Here is a 12,766-nt window from a genome sequence, read left to right as displayed (position 1 = left end):
GATTAGGCAAAACAGATGCTCAACCCTGTCGGTTGGTACAGTCATCAGGAAATTAATACAAGTCAGTGAAGCAGTAGAGACATGATTTAATGTGTCTAATCCTAAACTGTTTAAGAGATTTCAAATCAGTAAAACAAAAAAATAGAAGTGACAAAAAACATAATTTAAGTGTAACAAAAATAGTTTTGATAATATGCAGAATAAACATTACTTTTACATTTTAATGGAATTAAAATCATCTGTGAATAGAAGAATAAATACCAGTGACAAACTTTTGTGTGATACTTCAGGCTTTCCGTTTACTTCCAGCTACAGTTTATAAGCAAAAAGTCCGATTTTCTAAGTTGTTCCACACTGCAAGAAAACAGCATCACAAGACATTGCAGCTGCAAGTACTTACAGAAAAAGTTCTCAAGCTAAATCAAAAACTAAAGGAGACAAAATAAAAATCTATGTTTAGTATTATTATCAGTTTGCTTTCTTTCTTCACTAACACACAATTTGTTTTTGCATTAGTCTGCTGGATCCAGTCAGAAAATGCAGTTGTTTTAAATGTGTTAGAATACAGTACTTGAAAGATATTCTGCAACTTTTTTAGTGGATTTTAACAACAATAATACTTTTACTGCTATTAAAAAAATAAGTGTTTTTTTTTTCTTGATAGTCATAAAGTGTGGCAGTCAAACAAGCAGCTTGTTCTCTCCCTGCCATCTGGTTGTGACGCTAACAGATGGAGTGACTATAAATCTCTCAAACTGAAGGCTCCTTGGGAGTTGAATGCATGTGTGCTTAGGTAAAGATTTTATTTGCAGCTGTAAAAAAATTACTGATAGCACTTTACAGAAAACCCCAATAAAAAAAGTAGGCTTACATATATTTTTACTTGAAAACTTTATTCAATGAAAATTTGTTTGTATTTTAATGTATATGTTTTTTAAAAATTTTATTTTATCTACAGTAGACTGGAGTATAGTGTCGTGTTTTAAACATGTGTTTTGCCTGACAAGCGAAAGATCCCGGCTTCGATCACGGGAGGACACAGAAACCTCTTTGTGGTTCAGTCAGGAAAAGCATCTAATGTGAAAATCTGTCAAATCAAAGGGACATGACTACCCGTGGTGACTTCTTATGAAAAAGGAAGCGAACAAAAGTAGCAAAATGCATTATGTAATTCTAATGATCTGGTTTCAACAACATAAATGCATAACAACACAAAAAAACAAAAAACAAAAACAGAAGACAAAAAAAAGTAAAAGTTCATCTAAAGAAAAATGTTCTGAAAGTTTTATTCTTTGTACATGCCCAGACAGCACATTTGTTAAATGAAAACTTCTATATAATTTTATAAATATACTTAAATGTGTATCCTTTATCATAAATAGAGTTAAGTTTTATAAATATAAAAACAAATGCAATATTATAGTCAGATGAATAACAAATAATAATTATTTCACTTTATTTACTTCATAAAATAAAAAAGACAACTTTTGGTGTAGAAATGTAAATGTATTCAATTTTTTCACAGTGTTAATAAATCTTACAACAACAGCTTTTCTGGTTGCTGTGAGTTTCATGCATACTTCACTTGTTTACCTGATAACCGTTGGATAAAGCACAAATTAGAGACAAGTCTTTGCCAATTAGTTTTTTTAGGCAAAACAAATTTTTTGTATGTGCACCTTATGCCTTGATCTGTCCACACATTTCAAGAAGCTAATGTTTTTTATTGTTAAAATCACACCACATGCATACCCTTCAGATTGGAGGTATTTGAATATGCATGTTTTGTGGGTTTTTTGTTTTCTTACATTCATGTTTTGCGTCGCAAAACTTCCCGATTATGGTTTTGCTGGTGCGAAACACGCACGAGGTAGTTGGTTGGTAGTCTCGTGACAGCTTTCACTGTTTTTTGTGACTTTGAACCTGACAGTTGACTCCACACCAAGCTTTACAGCTGCCATTGTGGAAGCAACAGATTCAGGATTGCACTGCATTACCCAAATGCCTTCTCTGTAAATACTTTCTCCCTGTGCTGGTCTGCCCCGTCCTCACACACACATGCCGACCACTTGTGACTTTTCATCACACGCGTCTCTGCCTCTGCCTTTCCCGTTAACACAGGGAAGCAGCGTCACTCATGCTGGGGTAAAGACCTCTAGCAGTGATGTTATGTTAGTGTACATGTACTAGCATTAGTCAACATGTTAGAGGACAAAGACGCAGTCTCAGCTGCTGGGCAAAGGTCAGACTATGAAGAAGCAGTGCAGAGTTTAGCGTCAGAGGTGTAACTCGGACCTTCACTGTCTAACTTTTCAAGGTTTGTGCATTTCTTTCAGTACGTCAAGGTTTGCTTGTCAGTTTTGGCTTGTTGGGTATTATAGCTGCAAGTGTTGTCAGCTGCACAGAAGCAGGATTTATAGCTAATCGTGAAGATGCAACTGTTTTGGACAATGTTGCATTTTGTTGGATGTTTTACTGGACTCAGCGGATGGCTATTCTTGAACCAAACTGGACCTAAACCCTTCCTCTAATTTGTTACTTCCTCCGATGAGGCTTTGTAGACCGACCGGATCGACGCTTCAGTTTTTGACTATGATGCTGTCTTAGAACTTAGAAATTGTGAGATTTGCAGAGAAGATGTGGTTGTTGTAGTTTGTCATGTGCCCCAAATGACTGTGTTATTATTGTAAGTTTTTAAAATAGAACAGGAAGCAACTATCAGTCAAAGTTGCTTGGTGTTTATGGCGGCTGTTTTTGACTGATTTTTCTGAATCTGCTGCTTTACGTATGCTTCTCAACCTACAGTATGCGCGAATGAAGTTTCAGCTGGACATTAGGATGTGGTCTTGTATTTGTATAATACTTTGTTGAGCAGAATTAACAAGGAATCAGTGCTCCAGGTGCAGAATAGCTTACCTGACTGTTTTCTGAATAAGGAAACAGATGGGTGTTTTTTAACATTCATATGAATGTTTCACTGAAATATAAGACTTAATTAGAAATAATTAGATTCTTGAACTACAGTGAAAATATGGTGGAGGACATCATAATGCACAATGTATGTGCCCCTGTCCACAAGGGGGGGGAAGAAGATATTTTCTTAATAAAAGGGATTCATATTGTTTTGGTTTTGGCATTGTATATTGGTTTATATTATTAGAAACACCATATTTTCTGGTGTTAAGGAATGTTTTTTTCAATTTGATTTTAAAATATGCTGATGACACTCAGCCTTTAATTGTCTGGTGTTTGGGCTGATGAGGGTAAAATATATAAGTGAGCATGCATAATTAGCAGCAAATTCACTTGTAAATGATGCAAATCTGATGTATATTCACTCGAATTATGTATTTTTAAAATTAAACCTTGTGGGACGAAATAGAAATACCACGTTTAAACCTGTACATGTATTTATGTGGCTAAGAACACATGAAGCTATTCTGAAGACTGAGCTAATGCTGTCTGCTATGAATCTGTACTGCGACATGACTCTGACTGCGAGAGGCTGTTTTCAGCGTGTCACTCAGAGCAGGGAACTGTAACAAATGCACACCAAAAAACACACTGGCACACTACCTGAAACAAAATAAAAACACATCACAGAGGATGATTCAGATATATTCTATATTTGAATATTCAAATATAGAATAGAAAAGAGTAGAATAGCCCTTTGTTTTCATTGTACATGTACAACAAAATTGTGGGACTGGGGGCGCTGTGCAGCTGCATACGTGCCGCCATCTTACATTTATATAATACATAATATCAATATTATATTTGTATTTCATACATTTGTGATGTTTTTATATATGATTTGCAACTGTTTTTTCTTTTGGATACTATAGTACAAGAGTGTATTAGGATTGAAAATTGCACAGGCATGTTTCAAATCTAAGCTCTCTAGTCCCTTTGATAAGTTTGATAAATTGGTTATTTTAAACAGAAATGCATGTTTTTGTTTGCTTTTGCTGTTTTAAATGATTTGTCTTCAGATTAGATTTGTTTGTCACTTTATAACTTCCTATTTACGTTTCCTGTCCATTCCTGTAGTTATTAAATATTCTTGATATTCTTTTCCACTTTTCAATTAAATATAGAAAGTCACATTGAATGTTTAATCTATCTATCTATCTATCTATCTATCTATCTATCTATCTATCTATCTATCTATCTATCTATCTATCATGATATGAGAAAGCTACAGAAACATATACGTATAAATAGTATATGTATACATACATACATAGTGTTACATAGTGTTAAACCCTTCCCTTCCACAACTGGTTGAGGTTATTTTGACACCTATATTCCCTATCGTCATAACAAGATTAGTTTGAAGTGTCTGGCACACTGTGCCAGGAGCCCAAGAGTCCATATTAGTCTATTAAGGACACTGTGTATCATGATGGCAGAGGGCAACTCTAGTATTTATAGCTTTGAGTCATAAGCTGGAATGGTGTAAGTGTATCTCTCCATCAGCATGCTTGTTCACTTAAGAGTGTGTACAATCGTCAGAAGAACTGGGAGCTGTGAATTGTCCAAAATGAGCAAAATATCATACGCACAGGTATTATAACTCCACAGACTGTGCTAGATTACTTTCCTTTGTATATGTTGCAAATACATAAATTATTTCTTAACAAAGTTCCAAAGAGCTTTACAGACAAAGAACAATCATAAAAACTGTTTACTAAATTATGGTAATAAGCCAAAACACTGAGTATGACCAATAACTGGAAACAGAAAGTTGTATGATGAGCTAATTGTGATGTACCACTTTGGACACAAAATAAGTTAAATGAATGGTTTATTATCAGATTTGATTGAACTAGTCATCTTTTTTATGATTTGATGGTGTTATACATCAGCCATTACTCTTATACTGTAGAAAATACACCACCTTTAATACAATATTTCAACACAAAGTGTACTACAATATTCTCAAAGGCCAAAACAAACTCACAAAGTTTCATTTGGAGAGGTGGGATTTTAGGACCACAGTATATACAGCAAGATGATTTATGGCTCACTTGAAGTGTGAGTGATGGCTGTGATATGACAAGTTTATGATGTGGCGATGTAATCACAAGACTGTATCACAACTGAAGAAGCCAACAGGATGACTGACATGAAGGTGATAATCCTCTGCAAGATTCTGTTTCATAAATTAATTTTTGAAAATGCCTTTTGACTTTTGTTTGTTTAGAACAACCAAAATCCATTTTATAATCTCTCACTTCTCATGCACAGTACTACCTTTTATGAAAGAATTACAAATAATCCAGATTCAAACGCTTCATAATTGCTGTAAACAAAGTTTTACGGCTGTCGCTGCTTTGTCTCTGACAGACTGTTTGCACAAATATTGAGGCAGTGGCCAGGCAGGCCGGTGTCAAGGGCTTAACATAGATAATGTGATGAATAGTCAAGTAGACTAAGTTTAGATCTCCTATAAGAGCACTCATCAGAAACTGAAACGGCTGACCAGTTAAACAGGGTCATGGCACCTGTGGGTTGTGTTGTTCTATTACAACAGTTTGTGTTGTAGCAGTCGGTAAACAGATAGCTACTCACGTGCTAACTTTCCTACATCTTTGTAAAAATTCAATGGAATTTGTGTTTTATATGGATGCATAATGTTAAATCTAATATTAATATGCAAATATTATGATTAAAAAACATACAGGACTTAATTGTACATAGCTCATTTCAGTGTTTATGTTTTGTACTTGCGTTTGAACTCTGGCTCCCCAAACTTGCTTTTCCCAGTGCTTTTTCTTTGCATTGTGAGGCTATAATTTCAGGAGGTGGAGCATCGTTTACATAAGTAATCTGCTGATTGAGCTCTACAAAGCCACACTGGAAGATCCCAAATCCTCAATGAGTTAAAGATGATACCCTGTGAATGCAGGGCTGCGGCCAAGATGGAGAGCAAGGTCTAGAAAGTATAATCTCTTTCTTCAGTTTATTTCTTATAGCAGACAAAATTGAGACAGTAGCTGCACTGACTAAGACCCAGAGGGACATTGGGATTGTAGGATCATGTGCTTTACTGAGATATTTTTGCAGGAAAATCTTCCAAACTCATACTCAGCAGTTTTCAGATCTAACAGGCAGACTGGCAAGAGGAAAGGTGTGAGGATTGCAGTACTTGTGATGTAGGATTAACAGATGGTGTTATTCTGGACATGTTAATGTGAACTGCTTGCTGCGAGGCTCCAACCATGTCATTGGTCGAGGGAGTTCACATGTGTTGTTGCTGTTTACATCCCGGTTGGGGCAGATTGAGTATGTGTAAGGCATTAGTTGTATTCAAACGGACAATACCCAACTACTTCAGGAGACACTCGTGATACACACTGACCCCGCTTCATTTGCTGTGAGTAGGATGTCACAGGTTGCTAATGGAGGTCTGCAGAGACCTTTTAAGGGTTTTTCTGTGTTCTGTGAGCATGAACATGAAATGAGCTCCCTGGTTAACTGCATAATGGAGCAAACTGACTTCTATGGGGACAACACAATCAGTACCAGGACAGTGTGATTTTTAGACTTTGTCAGCTCTTTATCACTTGTAAAAGCTGCTAAATATGAAGACATGCTGGTATATGTGCCATAGAGATGTAATAAACTTTCAAAAGGTTTCAAAATGAAATTGATGAACTGGTCTTAAAAGGTTAAAACAGTCTGTGTCCGTGTCCATATGCACACTGATTAGCCACAATGTTTATACTGTGTAGGTCCTGAAAAACAACTGTGACCCGTTGGGGTATGGACATGAACCTGGCAGGAGACCTGATAGTTTTGGTTTGGGACCTCTGGGAAATATGTTTGAGACAAGACATTGTTTCAATGCATAAACAGATGGGAATCTGCTTATCAGAAGCAAAATGCTGTGTAATTACATTGTTTGGTTTGCCTTAATCCCAGCAGCAATGACAACAGGCTAATGGCAGTGCTAAACTCTCATTTTCTGGTTTATTGCTTGTAAGATTTTCCATGTGTGCAGATATTAGCTGTGGGGCACATAAGTGTGTAAAAATTTAAAGCTGAAACTTTGAAACTTTAAATCAGCCAATATCAGCAAGAAAAGAAAAACTGTGAAGTATCTGATAAATTTTAGTAAAAAAGATTTACTTTCCTGGATGATTGAGAATGCATCAAGACGATATCTGATAAATCTTTCTTTGTAATACCAGCGATATATGGTATTAGTTAGTGTAATGAAAGCTAACCAAAAATGAGCTGCCGGTGGGCATTTAGCCAAATATAAAATCAGTGCTTATTAAGCTGTTGCAAAGGACTGTGCAAACTGTGCATAATGTGTCATTATTTGGTATCAGTACACAACATTTGCAAAAAAATTTAAAAAATGCTCTGTACACAAGAGCCTATGTGATGCAAACTGTAGAGCCATGGTTGTTACTTATATATAGGTGTGGTAAATAATAAGTGTACACATATCAATCCAGATATTGAGCCAGTATTGTTATCGGAGCAATACTAGCAAGATTGAATCGATGGTTTAGTGAAAGCGGTGTTTTATTGTGTGACCTAAATATTCTGGAAAGTAAAAAATGCTTTAGTGGTCATTAAAATGTGTTCAGAACTTGCAAACTGATGATGATTCATGTCATAAATCATGACACAGCTCTCTGCTCTACATAAGCTGCTTTTTAAGCTAAAAGTATATATATTGGTTCTTGGTATCAGCAAAACTCAGTGTCTTTACTTGGTATTGGATTGCTACCAAACCTTGCAGTATTGCAGATCACTAGTAAATAATTATCAAGCTATAAAAGAAAATGGTTTGAAATGATCATAAAAATCTCAGTACTGGCCACACATTTTATTAGAAATTAAAAATATGTTCACATCCTTTTTGTAGGTGGTATTAAGTATAATCACTGTTCTAATGTGTAACTGACACTTTACAGACAGTTGTAGACTAAATCCACATTGTCCCATTTTTAATGAAGAGCAGAGAAAAGATCTGTTCTGTAGCCTATAAATACCAGTTAAATTTGCCCAAATCTTCACTTCCTGAAAATGTCTGTGATCTTTTGTACCCTGCAGCATCACTCCGGGACCTTTGGACGGTGCTGACAATAAGGGTCTCCAGTTGGGTGTCCAGCTCCCAGGCAGTTCGCAGACAGGTGCTCAGCAGCAAAACCAGCAGCTCCTCTTGACTCCAGCCAGCCTCCAACTCGCTCAGCTCCAGGCCCAGCTTACCCTCCATCGCCTGAAACTGGCTCAGGAAGGCAACACAGCTGCTGCGGCCACTGTTCTCAATCAGGTTCTCTCCAATGTCAACATGTCTCAGCCCTTGTTTAATCAGTTACGGACTTCAACAATGGTTGGAAGTCAACAGAGTGCCTTCCCCACAGGAGTGCTAGGTTTCCCCTCTTCAAATTCAGCCTTGGGAGCCTTGGTCAGTGGGGGATTCAACCAAAATCCAGGCAATGTTAGACTGAACCATCCTTGTGGAGGAGACGCGATGGGTCAACAGGGCAATGAGTATGGGAAAAAGTCTGGGTCGACTTACCCCTCTGACACTGACAGACGACTTCAGTACAACTTATCTGGAGGGACATCTGCAGCATCAGCCACTGCTGGTAACGGGCTGTCCACAGTGATGAATACTCAGGCAAGCAACATGACCAATGTTGGTCTTCAGCGAGATTTCTATAGGCAGGATATGCAAGTACAACAAGCTGGGTTTAGTGAGCAGAAAATGAACGTTTTTAACTCCATGGGACATAAAGAGCAATGGCAAGGTCACACCAACTTGTCTCACACCGGTATGGTGGATGTGGGTTCTAATCCTCCCCCTGCGTGGACACCGGCTGGACAGCCGGCTCGAGCTAGGACTGAACTATATAACCCAGAGGAGCCAACCCCTGATCCGAAGTTAAACTGCAGTAGTGCAGCACTTTCCTCTTTTGGTTCAAGTGGCATACAGGCTTTAGGACTCTACCAGCGCCTGCATGGAAAAGAGGAAGCTTTATCGTCAGGTACCAGGACACTTCAGCCTTATCAAGTCAATGATTACCATGCTGTTACACCCACTCAGCTGCCACACCAGTGTAGCATTTGTGACAAGAAGGTCTACAACCTAAAGGTGAGCAAAGTGATGAGTGTAAATCTTAGCACGTGACCATTATATGAATCTATGCAGTTGTATATTTGAAACAGGAACAGAACAAAGTTATTTTTCTTGAACTAAAACATGAGTTTGTGTGATGCTTAGAGGATTTTACAAAAATTAAACAAGTCCTGACTTTCTGAATGGGCATTAAGCAGATATTAAGAATAGCTAATATACAGTAGTTAAGTATTTTTGTTCGATGGCCTCTAAGTCCACAGTGGTGTCTCTTTAATTGGTTTCAGCCATGAGGTTATTCAAGGGGTAGCTAAGAGCCAACATGGGAGGGCAAGTATTGGGCTTCCTGTGTCTAAGCTGTTTGAGTCTACATGTTCAGACAGTGTTTATGTGTGTGCGTGTGTTTAGGACTGGGAACAGCACGTGAAGGGAAAACTACACCTCCAGAATCGAATGTTGTATGCAAATGACGGGTGAGTCATTTACAACTCCAAAAACTCACTGCACAGAGTCTAAATTAGACTATCATTGCAGACCTTCCTCTCCTATTACTTTACCTGTCATTGATGACTGAGGACGTTCAGTAAGCCTGTGTGTTGATGTGATTTGTTGTGGCTTTTGTTTTGCTGAGTTTCAGACTACTATAAGTAGAAGACGTTTTTTATTCTGTATTATTCTTATAGATGACGTAGTTTCTTACCAGTGTTTTTTACACAGCTTTAAAACGATGTCGATCAGTTCAGAGCAAACCTCTTTTAGCAGTTGGAAATATGTTAGTTTCCTTTTCCTTGCTTCTTATGCAGCTGTCTTAATCTTTCTATGAATATGAGCTCTGTCATAAGATATGAGCGAGCAAGGCAGGGGAGAGGCAGCTAAAATCAGCCGTCTCTGATTGTTGCAGTTCAGCGGTGGTATCAGCTGGAGCTACTCACTATGCTGTCGGCAGGCCTTCTGATGGAGGTCTGAACCCCGCAGGAACAAACCCCATAGTCTGTTCTGCTGCGAGTCAAGGTAGGATAACCCACCACCAACACCACCAGCTGTGTATCTCCTTACATTAGCGCAAAGTGTAAAACATCAGTCTTAACTCCTGCTGTAAGAGTGATATTTTACTCATCACTTGATTATGAGAAACGGGGTATTTTTAGGACATGAGGCAGCATGTTTTTATAGTTGAACACCTCTTATTTTAACACATTGAAGTGCTGTGTGCAGTTAGCATGAAGTGTTTTGAAGTCCTAAAACAGTACTGCACCGTGCCAAATCATCTTTTTTTGTACATGCTGGAGGAGTAGCAGTAAACACAACAAAGCCAAAGACTTCTACGCACTGCTTTTCTGACAAACTCTCTTGATCCTATTATATATGCTTCATGCATTCACTTATGTATAATTACTAACTACAAACTGCCAACAAGCCCATACAGCATTAATAATATTTGTGCCTAATTGCCTAACACAATTTTTATTGGATGAGTAATCTGTTAGAAGATCTCGGTCTCAGTATTGAATTCCCATTGCTCGGAAGGGTGGTGAAGAAATGTCTTTAAATAAAATGGAAACAATGTGTTTTGAGCTACCCAAGACTGGGTAGCTGTTTGAACTATGCTAGTACTGTGTGCCAATTTCCAATAGTTCTGAGGTCATTCCATCATAGTTACAGCTCCTATGGCACATTCAATCGATTTTAAATTTAGACAATCTTCTCTTTAGGGTTTAAATAAATCTGAACCTAACATTTGCATATCTATTATGGAGGCACTCTGCACTTAAGATTAAACCATCTGGTTTAAATAGTATTGGAGCTAAAATCCAAGTGATTGGATGGTCCCTTATGAGCAAGTATTTACACAACAATGGGAAGGAAGAGCTCCCATGTAACAAAAAGAGGCCTCTGGCAGAACCAGGCTCAGCGAAGTTCAGCCATCTGCTGCAACTGGCTGGAGCATGAGGGGAAAGAGACAAGAAAACATAATCACCACGAGTTAGCTAGGACTAATGCCTGCGCGATTCTCACATCGGCCAAAATGGCAGAAATCTGCTTAATCAGACACCATGTGAACCTTGTGGTGCAGAGAAAACAGCAGAATGAAGACTCTAATCTGACTCATCAAACATTTGCATTCTCAGCTGCATCTCCATCTGGTAATATCTATAAAGCTACAGGGCTTGTGTGAAAATGGGTTATGCGTATGAAACTGCAACTACATCTGCATCACAGTGGAGCATCATTACTTTTTTCCAGATGTTTCTCAAGAGTTTGGCAAAGCCTTTTCTTCCAGCTAGGTGCTGATTGGGAAAAAAGACTTTGAACAAAGAGGAAATTAAGAAAAAGCAACAATAAAAAAATATATAAAAAATTTTGAACAAAATATTTAACAGTTTGAAAATTTACTTTACTAAAGCAAAGTTGTTCCCTCGCACTGGGTTTACTGTTTCAGGACAGTTGTAAGTTCCCATGTCAAATTGTTTCCACAGATGTATCCTCAGGAGCCAGTATGTCATACTTGCCAGCTACAGCCATGAAGACTTACCCCACGCCAGACACAGGATTTGCCTCACACCAGCCAGAGTCAAAGGTCAGACAAATGTTTGGGTTTTTTGGACTGGATACATGGTTCTTCGTTAGAGTTTGCCCAGAGCACATAAATCAAATTTTAAGATAAGTTGGAAAGAATGCTAGTGACAAAGAAGCAGCTGAAATTCTTGATTTTTCACTCCCTATAAAAAAAGATTATATATTATGGTTCAAATTAGATTTTTTTAAATTACATTTGAACATCCAACAGGATGTTCAAAAGGCTCTTGTACCTTTGAGATGATCTCTTCATCTAGTTTTTCTGAGCATTTATTCTGCTACACTTCTTTCATGTGACATCTAAACATGAAGAAAGAGTGAATAAGTAAGAATCAACACTGAATGTGTGCTGCTTAATGAATGGATTCAGATCACCTTGTTGACAGATGCTCGGGCCCAACACCAGGTTTCATGTTAGCGCTCTTCCACTGAACTTTAATAGTTAGAAGACTACTTCCAAATTTATCAAACGCATGAATTACGAAAGCTCTAGGTTTAAAGACCACAACAGCAATAAATACTGGGAACATTTATCCAGATTTACTCAAGAATATATTTATATTTTAAGAATAAGAGATTTTTTGTAATTGCTTGAACACTTTTTCTTTTACTTCTGTTTTCTGGTTATGCCCCCTAATTTGTAAAGACACTTAGATTTAACCACCTGATGACACTGAAGGATTCAAACATAATTAATATCAGCAATGTAGAGGGTTACCAAATGTGTTGCGAAAGCAAAAACTAATCCTAACACTGATTTTAATGAAGGATAGTTGTCCTAACTGTGGTCCTGCAGTGAGTTTGCCTGACTTAAAGAGTCTGTGTTTAAATGGGGTTAAAAAGAACAGCAGCTGTTGATAGGCATCCATCATGAAGGCAGGTCTCTTGAAAAGCACAGTGCAGATGATGAGTGAAGAGAAAGGACACCAAAATTAGACCCGGCAAACCTTCGGAAAGCCTACACTTATGACTAGCATGCAGCTTTCAACAGTCTGCGGGCATCAACACACACCCAGTGCAGGGACACATACATTGGATATGTGTTAATATGGTTACACAAACACACTATATGGACTCGTGTGGTCTATA

General features: G+C 37.8%; 1 protein-coding gene across 4 annotated transcripts in view; it reads left to right on the top strand.

Moving 5' to 3' along the window:
• rbm20 (RNA binding motif protein 20) overlaps window positions 1–12,766 on the top strand; it is a 49,159-nt gene that overhangs the window by 20,609 nt on the left and 15,784 nt on the right. For all 4 annotated transcript variants that reach the window (XM_005454787.4, XM_005454788.4, XM_019359744.2 and 1 more), the window contains exons 2-5: window positions 8,074–9,118; window positions 9,509–9,573; window positions 10,002–10,111; window positions 11,578–11,678. In XM_005454787.4, coding sequence (XP_005454844.1) covers window positions 8,074–9,118; window positions 9,509–9,573; window positions 10,002–10,111; window positions 11,578–11,678 — 1,321 coding nt within the window. The remainder of the gene's footprint in view (window positions 1–8,073; window positions 9,119–9,508; window positions 9,574–10,001; window positions 10,112–11,577; window positions 11,679–12,766) is intronic.

The sequence above is a fragment of the Oreochromis niloticus genome, linkage group LG6, assembly GCF_001858045.2.
Source record: "Oreochromis niloticus isolate F11D_XX linkage group LG6, O_niloticus_UMD_NMBU, whole genome shotgun sequence".
Lineage (NCBI taxonomy): Eukaryota > Metazoa > Chordata > Actinopteri > Cichliformes > Cichlidae > Oreochromis > Oreochromis niloticus.
The sequence above is the reverse complement of the archived record's forward strand: the minus strand, read 5'-3'. Positions and strand labels throughout refer to the sequence as shown.